This window comes from Leopardus geoffroyi, chromosome B4 (assembly GCF_018350155.1).
Source record: "Leopardus geoffroyi isolate Oge1 chromosome B4, O.geoffroyi_Oge1_pat1.0, whole genome shotgun sequence".
Lineage (NCBI taxonomy): Eukaryota > Metazoa > Chordata > Mammalia > Carnivora > Felidae > Leopardus > Leopardus geoffroyi.
The window spans coordinates 122,237,896-122,250,098 of NC_059341.1; the positions used below are offsets into that span (position 1 = coordinate 122,237,896).

The 12,203-nt window shown below is 36.2% G+C and overlaps 1 protein-coding gene across 1 annotated transcript in view; it reads right to left on the reverse strand.

The window, feature by feature from the left end:
* SLC5A8 (solute carrier family 5 member 8) overlaps nucleotides 1-12,203 on the reverse strand; it is a 55,158-nt gene that overhangs the window by 16,876 nt on the left and 26,079 nt on the right. The window contains exon 10 of the mRNA XM_045464192.1: nucleotides 10,911-10,978. Within this exon, the coding sequence (XP_045320148.1) occupies nucleotides 10,911-10,978 (68 nt within the window). The remainder of the gene's footprint in view (nucleotides 1-10,910; nucleotides 10,979-12,203) is intronic.

A 12,203-nucleotide genomic window follows, 5' to 3' on the forward strand; every position in this document is an offset into this window, starting at 1 on the left:
TCATAGTGAAACTGGCAAAATACAAGGATAAGAGAGAATTCTTAAAGCAGCTAAGGATAAATGAGCCCTAACATACAAAGGTAGACACATAAGGGTAGTAGCAGGTCTATCTACTGAAACTTGGCAGGCCAGAAAGGAATGGCAGGAAATCTTCAATGTGATGAACAGAAAAAATATGCAGCCAAGAATCCTTTATCCAGCAAGTTTGTCATTCAGAATAGAAGGAGAGATAAAGGTTTTCCCAAACAAAAACTGAAGGACTTCATCACCACTAAACCAGCCCTACAAGAGATCCTAAGGGGGACTCTGTGAGTGAAATGTTGCAAGGACCACAAAGTACTAGAGACATCACTACAAGCATGAAACCTACAGATATCACAATGACTTTAAACCCATATATTTCAATTAATAACACTGAATGTAAATGGACTAAATGCTCCAACCAAAAAACATAGGGTATCAGAATAGATAAAAAAAAAACAAGACCCATCTATTTGCTGTCTACAAGAGACTCATTTTAGACCTGAGGACACCTTTAGATTGAGAGTGAGGGGATGGAGAACTATCTATCATGCTACTGGAAGTCAAAAGAAAGTTGGAGTAGCCATACTTATATCAGACAAACTAGACTTTAAATTAAAGGTTATAACAAGAGATGAAGAAGGGAATTACATAAAAATTACAGGTCTATCCATCAGGAAGAGCTAACAATTATATATGTATATGTACCGAATATGGGAGCCCCAAAATATATAAAACAATGAATCACAAACATAAGCAACCTTATTGATAACAATGTGGTAATTGCAGGGAACTTTAATACTCCACTGACAACAATGGATAGATCATCTAGACACAGGAGCAATAAAGAAACAAGGGCCCTGAATGATACATTGGATCAGATGGACTTGACAGATACATTTAGAACTCTTCATCCCAAAGCAACAGAATATACTTTCTTCTCGAGTGCACATGGAACATTCTCCAAGATAGATCATATTCTGGGTCACAAAACAGCCCTTCACAAGTATAAAAGAATTGAGATCATACCATGCACACTTTCAGACCACAATGCTATGAAACTTGAAATCAACCACAGGAAAAATCTGGCAAACCTCCAAAAGCATGGAGGTTAAAGAACACCCTACTAAAGAATGAATGGGCAATTAGAGAAGAAATTAAAAAATATATGGAAACAAATGAAAATGAAAATACAACAATCCAAATGCTTTGGGATGCAGCAAAGGCAGTTCTGAGAGGAAAATACATTGCAATCCAGGCCTACCTCAAGAAACAAGAAAAATCCCAAATACAAAATCTAACAGCACACCTAAAGGAAATAGAAGAAGAACAGCAAAGACACCCCAAACCCAGCAGAAGAAGAGAGATAATAAAGATCAGAGCAGAAATAAACAATATAGAATCTAAAAAAACAGTAGAGCACATCAATGAAATCAAGAGTTGGTTTTTTTAAAAAAGACACAAAATTGATAAACCTGTAGCCAGGCTTCTGAAAAAGAAAAGGGAGAGGACCCAAACAGATAAAATCATGAATGAAAATGGAATTATTACAACCAATCCCTCAGAAATACAAGCAATTATCAGGGAATACTATGAAAAATTATATGCCAACAAATTGGACAACCTGGAAGAAATGGACAAACTCCTAAGCATCCGCACACTTCCAAAACTCAAACAGGAAGAAATAGAAAGCTTGAACAGACCCATAACCAGTGAATAAATGGAATCAGTTATCAAAAATCTCCCAACAAATAAGAGTCCAGGACCAGATGGCTTCCCTGGGGAATTCTACCAGACGTTTAAAGCAGAGATAATACCTATCCTTCTCAAGCTGTTCCAAAAAACAGAAAGGGAAGGAAAACTTCCAGACTCATTCTATGAAGCCAGCATTACTTTGATTCCCAAACCAGGCAGAGATCGAGCAAAAAAAGAGAACTACAGGCCAACATCCCTGAGGAATATGGATGCAAAAATTCTCAACAAGATACTAGCAAATCGAATTCAACAGCATATAAAAAGAATTATTCACCATGATCAAGTGGAATTCATTCCTGGGATGCAGGTCTGGTTCAACATTCACAAATCAATCAATGTGATACATCACATTAATAAAAGAAAAGATAAGAACCATATGATCCTGTCAATCGATGCAGAAAAAGCATTTGACAAAATTCAGCATCCTTTCTTAATAAAAACCCTCGAGAAAGTCGGGATAGAAGGAACATACTTAAACATCATAAAAGCCATTTATGAAAAGCCCACAGCTAACATCATCCTCAATGGGGAAAAATTGAGAGCTTTCCCCCAGAGATCGGGAACACAACAGGGATGCCCACTCTCACCGCTGTTGTTTAACATAGTGTTGGAAGTTCTAGCATCAGCAATCAGACAACAAAAGGAAATCAAAGGCATCAAAATTGGCAAAGGTGAAGTTAAACTTTCACTTTTTGCAGACGACATGATAATGTACATGGAAAATCCAATAGACTCCACCAAAAGTCTGCTAGAACTGATACATGAGTTCAGCAAAGTCGCAGGATACAAAATTAAGGTTCAGAAATCAGTTACATTATTACACAGTAATAATGAAGTAACAGCAGGACAAATAAAGAAACTGATCCCATTCACAGTTGCACCAAGAAGCATAAAATACCTAGGAATAAACCTAACCAAATATGTAAAAGAGCTGTATGCTGAAAACTATAGAAAGCTTATGGAGGAAATTGAAGAAGATACAAAAAAAAAAAAAATGGAAAAACATTCCGTGCTCATGGATTGGAAGAATAAATATTGTTAAAATGTCAATACTACCCAAAGCTATCTACACATTCAATGCAATCCCAATCAAAATTGCACCAGCATTCTTCTCGAAGCTAGAACAAGCAATCCTAAAATTTGTATGGAACCACAAAAGACCCCGAATAGCCAAAGGAATATTGAAGAAGACCAAAGTGGGAGGTATCACAATCCCCGACTTTAGCCTCTACTACAAAGCTGTAATCATCAAGACAGCATGGTATTGGCACAAAAACAGACACATAGACCAATGGAATAGAATAGAAACCCCAGAACTAGACCCACAAAAGTATGGCCAACTAATCTTTGACAAAGCAGGAGAGAATATCCAGTGGAAAAAAGACAGTCTCTTTAATAAATGGTGCTGGGAGAACTGGACAGCAACATGCAGAAGAATGAAACTAGACCACTTCTTATACCATTTACAAAATAAACTCAAAATGGATGAAGGACCTGAATGTGAGACAGGAAACCATCAAAACCCTAGAGGAGAAAGCAGGAAAAAAACCTCTCTGACCTCAGCCACAGCAATTTCTTACTTGACACGTCCCCAAAGACAAGGGAATTAAAAGCAAAAATGAACTATTGGAACCTCATGAAGATAAAAGTCTTCTGCGCATCAAAGGAAACAATCAACAAAACTAAAAGGCAACCAACAGAATGGGAGAAGATATTTGTAGATGACATATCAAAGGGCTAATATCCAAAATCTATAAAGAACTCTCCAAACTCCACACCCGAAAAACAAATAATCCAATGAAGAAATGGGCAGAAAACATGAATAGACATTTCTCTAAAGAAGACATCCAGATGGCCAACAGGCACATGAAAAGATGCTCAACGTCACTCTTCATCAGGGAAATACAAACCAAAACCACACTGAGATATCACTTCACGCCAGTCAGAGTGGCTAACATGAACAAATCAGGAGACTAGAGATGCTGGCGAAGATGTGGAGAAACAGAAACCTTCTTGCACTGTTGGTGGGAATGCAAACTGGGGCAGCCACTCTGGAAAACAGTGTGGAGGTTACTCAAAAAATTGAAAATAGATCTACTCTATGACCCAGCAATAGCACTGCTAGGAATTTACCCAAGGGATACAAGAGTGCTGATGCATAGGGGCACTTATACCCCTATGTTTATAGCAGCACTTTCAACAATAGCCAAGTTATGGAAAGAGGATAAATGTCCATCAACTGATGAATGGATAAAGAAGTTGAGGTTTATATATACAATGGAATACTACTTGGCAACTAGAAGGAATGAAATATGGCCTTTTGTAGCAATGTGGATGGAACTGGAAAGTGTTATGCTAAGTGGAATAAGTCATACTGAGAAAGACAGATACCACATGTTTTCACTCTTATGTGGATCCTGAGAAACTTAACAGAAGACCATGGGGGATGGAAAGGGGAAAAAAAGTTACAGAGAAGAATGAGGCAAACCATAAGAGACTCTTAAAAACTGAGAATAAACTGAGGGTTGATGGGGGGTGGAAGGGAGGGGAAAGTAGGTGATGGACATTAAGGAGGGCACCTGTTGGGATGAGCACTGGGTGTTGTATGGAAACCAATTTGACAATAAATTTCATATTAAAAAAATTATAACATACACAGACAAGAAAAAAATAAAGAAAAAAAGAAACTTGAAGAATAAATAAGACTTAGACAGTTGGAGGGTGCACCCAAATAAATAAAGCAGCTATTAACAAAGATAAAGGAAATAATCAATAGCAATACAATAATAGTACAAAACTTTAACACTCCACTTACATCAATAGACAGTTCATCTAAACAGAAAATCAACAAACAAACAATGGCTTTGAATGATACACTACCAGATGGATTTAACAGATATATTCAAATAATTCCATCCTAAAACAAAAGAACACTCATTCTTTTTGAGTACACGTGGAACATCCTCCAAAACAGATCACATATTAACCCACGAAACAAACCTCAACACATTCAAAAAGATAGAAATCACACCATACATCTTTTCCAACCACAACACCATGAAACTAGAAGTCAACCACAAGAAAAAATCTGGAAGACCACAAATACATGGAGGTTAAATACCATGCTACTAAACAATGAATGTGTCAACCAGAAAATAAAAGAAAAAATCAAAAAGTACATGGAAACTAATGAATATGAAACACAACAGTTCAAAACCTTTGGGATACAGCAAAAGTGGTTCTAAAAGGGAAGTTTATAGCAATACAGGCCTATATCAACAAACAAGAAAAGTCTCAAATAAACAACTTAACCTTACACCTGCAAACAACAAACAAAGCCTAAAACCAGAAGAATAAAGGAAATAATAAGGATTAGAGAATAAATAAACTATATAAAAACTAAAAAAAAAAAAAAAAATAGAACTCATCAATGAAACTAGAAGCTGGTTCTTTGAAAAAATTAATAAAATTGCTAAGCCTCTAGCCAGAAGTATCAAGAAAAAAAGAGAAAGGATTCAAATAAATAATATTACAAACGAAAGAGGGAAATAACAACCAACACCACAGAAATACAAACAATTAGAATATTATGAAAAACTATATGCCAACAAATTGGACAACCTAGAAGAAATGGAAAAATTCCTAGAAACATATAATCTATGAAAACTGAAACAGGGAGAAATAGAAAATTTGAACAAACCAATTATCAGCAAAGAAATTGAATCAGCAATCAAAAACGCCAACAAATAGAAAGTCAGGACCATATGGCTTCACAGGTGAATTCTACCAAACATTTAAAGAGGAATTAATACCTATTTTTTTCAAACTATTCCAAAAAATAGAAGAGGAAGGAAAACTTCTAATTTCATTCTTTCAGGCCAGCATTACTCTGATACCAAAACCAAATAAAGACACCATAATAAAGAGAACTACAGGCTAATCAATATCTTTGATAAACCTAGATGCAAAAATTCTCAACAAAATGCTAGCAAACTGAATCCAACAACACATTTTAAAAAACCATTCACCTGGCACAAAAACAGACACATAGACCAATGGAATAGAATAGAAACCCCAGAACTAGACCCACAAAAGTATGGCCAACTAATCTTTGACAAAGCAAGAAAGAACATCCAATGGAAAAAAGACAGTCTCTTTTACAAATGGTGCTGGGAGAACTGGACAGCAACATGCAGAAGGTTGAAACTATACCACTTCTTATACCATTTACAAAAATAAACTCAAAATGGATAAAGGACCTGAATGTGAGACAGGAAACCATCAAAACCCTACAGGAGAAAGCAGGAAAAGACCTCTCTGACCTCAGCCGTAGCAATCTCTTACTCGACACATCCCCAAAGGCAAGGGAATTAAAAGCAAAAATGAATTACTGGGACCTTATGAAGACAAAAAGCTTCTGCACAGCAAAGGAAACAACCAACAAAACTAAAAGGCAACCAACGGAATGGGAAAAGATATTTGCAAATGACATATCGGACAAAGGGCTAGTATCCAAAATCTATAAAGAGCTCACCAAACTCCACACCCGAAAAACAAATAACCCAGTGAAGAAATGGGCAGAAAACATGAACAGACACTTCTCTAAAGAAGACATCCGGATGGCCAACAGACACATGAAAAGATGCTCAACGTCGCTCCTCATCAGGGAAATACAAATCAAAACCACACTCAGATATCACCTCACGCCAGTCAGAGTGGCCAAAATGAACAAATCAGGAGACTATAGATGCTGGAGAGGATGTGAAGAAACGGGAACCCTCTTGCACTGTTGGTGGGAATGCAAATTGGTGCAGTCACTCTGGAAAACAGTGTGGAGGTTCCTCAGAAAATTAAAAATAGACCTACCCTATGACCCAGCAATAGCACTGCTAGGAATTTACCCAAGGGATACAGGAGTACTGATGCATAGGGGCACTTGTACCCCAATGTTTATAGCAGCACTCTCAACAAGAGCCAAATTATGGAAAGAGCCTAAATGTCCATCAACTGATGAATGGATAAAGAAATTGTGGTTTATATACACAATGGAGTACTACAGGGCAATGAGAAAGAACGAAATATGGTCCTCTGTAGCAACGTGGATGGAACTGGAGAGTGTGATGCTAAGTGAAATAAGCCATACAGAGAAAGACAGATACCATATGTTTTCACTCTTATGTGGATCCTGAGAAACTTAACAGAAACCCATGGGGGAGGGGAAGGAAAAAAAAAAAAAAAGAGGTTAGAGTGGGAGAGAGCCAAAGCATAAGAGACTCTTAAAAACTGAGAACAAACTGAGGGTTGATGGGGGGTGGGAGGGAGGGGAGGGTGGGTGATGGGTATTGAGGAGGGCACCTTTTGGGATGAGCACTGGGTGTTGTATGGAAACCAATTTGACAATAAATTTCATATATTGAAAAAAAACCATTCACCACAATCAAGTGGAATTTATTACTAGATTGCAAGGGTGGTTCAATATTTGTAAATCAATCAATGTGGTAAGTCACATCAATAAAGAATAAGTTGGGGTGCCTGGGTGGCTCAGTCAGTTAAGCATCTGACTTTGGCTCAGGTCATGATCTCACAGTCCTTGCGTTCAAGCCCCATGTCAGGCTCTGTGCTGATGGCTCAGAGCCTGGAGCCTGTTTCAGATTCTCTCTCTCTCTGCCCCTCACCCACTCTCACTCTGTTTGTCTCTCTCTCTCTAAAATAAAATAAAAAGATAAAAAAAATTTTTTTAAAAAGAAAGAATAAGAACCACATAATAATTTCAATAGATGCAGGAAAAATATTTCACAAAATACAACATCTGTTCATGATAAAAAAAAAAACCCTGGAGCAAAGTAGGTTTAGAAAGAACACACCTCAACAAGATAAAGGCCATATATGAGAAAACCCATAGCTAATATCATATCTACTGGGGAAAAACTGTTTCAGGTCAGGAACAGGCAAGGATGTCCATTCTCACCACTTGATTCAACGTAGTACTGGAAGTCCTCGCCACAGGAACCAGATAACAAAAAGAAATAAAAGGCATCCAAATTGATAAGGAAAAAGTAAAACTTTCAATATTTGCAGATAACTTGATTTTATATATAGAAAACTGAAAGACTCCACCCAAAAACTCCTAGAACTGATAAACAAATTCAGTAAAGTTACAGGATACAAAAATCAAAGTACAGAAATCTGTTGCATTTCTATACAGCCATAATGAAGCAGCAGAAAGAGAAATTAAGAAAACAGTCCCACTTACAATTGCAACAAAAATAATAAGATACTAGGAATAAACCTAACCAAAGAAGTAAAAGACCTGTTCTCTGAAAACTTTAAAAAAGTGATAAAAGAAATTGAAGATGACACAAAGAAACAGAAAGACATTCCATGCTCATGGATTGGAAGAACAAATATTGTTAAAACGTCTAGACTACTCTAGCATTCTACACATTTAATGCAATCCCTATCAAAATACCAATAGCATTTTTTAAAGAACTACAACAAACAGTTCTAAAATTTATATGGAACCACAAAAGACCCCCAAATAGTCAAAGCAATCTTAGAAAAGCAAAGCAAAGCTGGAGGAATCACAACTCCAGACTTCAAGTTATATTACAAAGTTGTAGTAATCCAAACAGTATATATGGTACTGGCACAAAAGTAGACAAAAGATAAATGAAACACAATAGAAACCACAGAAATAAACCCACAATTATATGCTCAATTAATCTTCAACAAAGCGGGAAAGAATATCCAGTGGGAAAAAGACAGTCTCTTTCTTCAACAAATGGTGTTGGGAAAACTGGACAGCTACATGCAAAAGAATGAAACTGGACCACTTTATTACACAATATAGAAAAATAAATTCAAACTGGATTAAAGACTTAAATGTGAGTCCTTAAACAATAAAAATCTTAGAAGAGCGCACAGGTAGTTAATTTTGATGACAATGACTGTAGTAATTTGTTTTCTACATAGGTCCCCTGAGGCAAGGGAAACAAAAGCAAAAATAAACTATTGAGACTACCTCAAAATAAAAAGCTTCTGCAGAGTGAAGAAATCAATGCACAAATCTAAAAGGCAACTTACTGAATGGGAAAAGATATTTGCAAATGACATATCTGATAAAGGATTAGTATACAAAATATTTAAAGAACTTCTAAAAGTCAACACCCAAAAAACAAATAACCCAATAAAAAATGGGCGGAAGACATGGACACTTCTCCAAAGACATTGGCCAACAGACACATGAAAAGATGCTCATCATCACTTATCATCAGGGAAATACAAACCAAAACTACAATAAAATATCACCTCACACCTATCAGAATGGCTAAAAACAACACAAGAAACAGTAAGTATTGATAAGGATGTGGAGAAAAAGGAACCATCGTGAACAATTGGTGGGAATGGAAATTGGTGCATTCTACTGTTGTTGGGCATGCATACTGGCAAACAGTATGGAGGTTCCTCAAAAAGTTAAAAATAGAACTACCCTATGATCCAGTAATTGTACTACTGGGTTTTTACCCAAAGAACACAAGAACACTAATTCAAAGAGATACCTGTACCCCTATGTTTATAGCACCATTGTTTATAATAGCCAAGATACGGAAGTAGCCCAAGTGTCCATTGAAAGGATAAATATGTGTTGTGTGTGTATTTGCATGTATGTGTAGTGGAATATTAGCCAACCATAAAAAGAATGAAATCTTGCCAGTTGCAATATGTGGATGGAGCTAGAGAGTATAATGCTATGTGAAAAAAGTCAGTCAGAGGAAGATAAATACCATATGACTTCACCCATATGTGGAATTTAAAACCAAACAAGCAAAGGGAAGGAGGGAGGGAGGGAGGGAGGGAGGGAGGGAGAGAGAGAGAGAGAGAGAGAGAGAGAGAGAGAGAAATGAACCAAGAAACAGACTCTTAACTATAGGGAACAAACTGATGGTTACCGTAGGGGAGGTGGGTAGGAGGATAGATTAAGTAGGTAATGGGGATTATGGTATCCACTTGTCATGATGAGCACCAGGTAATGTATGGAATTGTTGAATCACTATACTGTATACCTGAAACTAATGTACCACTGTATGTTAACTAACTGAAATTAAAATAAAAACTTTTTTAAAATTCTTAAAATGAAATACCGAGGTATAAATATCACTAAATACATACACAACTTGTATACTGAAAATTACACAATGGTGATGAGAAAAACCAGGGATCTAATTAAATGAAGAAATATACTACATTCATGGATTCAAAGATTCAGCATAATAAAGATGTCAATTCTCCCCAAAATGATATACAGATTTAATGCAATCCTATCACAATCTAAATAACATATTTTTAGATATAGAGAAGATTATTCTAAACTTTATATGGAAAGGCAAAGGAACTAGAATGGCTAAAACAATTTTTAAAAATAAGAATAAAGTGGAAATTAGTTTACCTGATTCTAGACTTATTATAAAGCCATACAAATCAAGACTGTGTAGTATTGACAGAGGGATAGACACACAGATCAATAGAACAAAATAAAGAAACCAGAAATAGACCCACACAAATATGCCTGTTTTTTTAAAAAAATTTTTAATGTTTTATTTATTACAGCGCAAGCAGAGGAGGGGTAAAGAGAGAGAGGGAGGCACATAATCTGAAGCAGGCTCCAGGCTCTGAGCTGTCAGCACAGTGCCTAATGCAGGGCGGGGCTCGGATTCACAAGCAGTGAGAACATGACCTGAGCCAAAGTGGGATGCTCAACCAACTGAGCCACCCAGGTGCCCCCTAACTGATTTTTAATATAGGTGTAAGTCAATGGAAGAAAGATAGCCTTTACAACTGGACATCCATGGGGAAAGGGGAAAAAAAGAACATCATTCTAAATCTCACGCCATTGAGAAAAACTAGGTAAAGGGTATATGAGATATTTCTGTATTATTTCTTAAAATTGCATGTAAATATAAAATTATATGAAAATAGAAAGTTTAATTTTAAAAAATTTAAAGAATTTAGTCATCTCTGTTCCTTGATATGTGTACATATAGATGAATAGAGAAGTCTGGAAGGATGGTCACATCAACATTTAAAAAACAAGAATTCAGTGATTAGGATTCAAAGCTTCCAGAATCAGCTCTTACCTGCAGCAAAGCTCCCATTAGTGATGCCAGTGCAGCCATTCCAATACACAGAGCTCCAAACATCACACCTAGATGGATGATATAAAAGCCAGTATAAAATTCAGACCCAGAGGATTCGAATTCTCAATAGAATAAGCTACCACACCTTTGATTCAAAGTAATTAATATGATTGTGATGATTGTGGTGAAAAATGGCCACATACATCAAAGCCAGACAAAAAAAAAAAAAAAAAGTTAGGGGTGTTTTCTTACAAGATCAGCAGAGTGCAAAGAGGAAAGAAAACTCTGATATTGTGTTTTAGGATTAATTACATTAGATTATATAAGTGAAAAATCCCTAGCATTAACTATGGGGACTTTAAAGCTAAGAACTATTGTGTTATTAATCTAATCCTCTATAAACATTTGTTTATAAAGGAAGGCTTAGGTCTCTGTTTTCAGTTTGCCAGAAACAGGACACAATCCAGCTCTGCTGTGTACAGCATGATGGGGGAGAGGATTAATAAGCATCAAAAATTAGAGTGTTCTGATTTGAAGGGTCCATTTCTCCCAGGAAGTGTTCATCCACACCAAGGGGTGGTTTAGGACCTTTAGCCGTCTTGTTATCTCAATCAACATACCCAACCCTTTCTCGTTAAACTAGCCAAGAAAGATAGCATCAAAGACAAGTATGATATTACCCCTTCTACCAAATTGTTTCCCCACAACTTTATAGAAATTCTCAAGCCACCACTGCTGGCCAGATTATAGATTATGGGATTTTTTTTCTCTTTTGGCTTTCAATATTTTCCAGATTTTCTCCAAGTACATGTTTTACTTTTGAAATTAAATTAAAATTTACACACACACACCCAGATTTTTATTTTTGAAGACTTCCATTCAGCACAAATCACCTGAAATCAGTCAATATAATTTCCCACGCATAAAATTCAAAACAAAAAAAAATGAATGATAGCTTTGCTCATCATAAAATTAGTGCATTCCTTATATCTATCTGACTTACACTAGCATTCACACCTTTGTTGATTATATTGGGTAAATGACCTTTTTGCACCTGAATGGAAACCTTACATTAAGTTTTTGCAAAGAGCTTGAGATACAATCATTTTTATACCTCTTAATCCTAATGTAAATGGTATTTCTAACATATTTAGCTTGATTCTTCTCTATCTGATTGCTCATGGATGGTCACCATTATGGGTTTTGGTATCAAAGTTACTGGAAACACATTCAAATCATTTGCCATGTTCTTCTCTATGATACCTTTACTGTACATATCTCAAGATAATGACT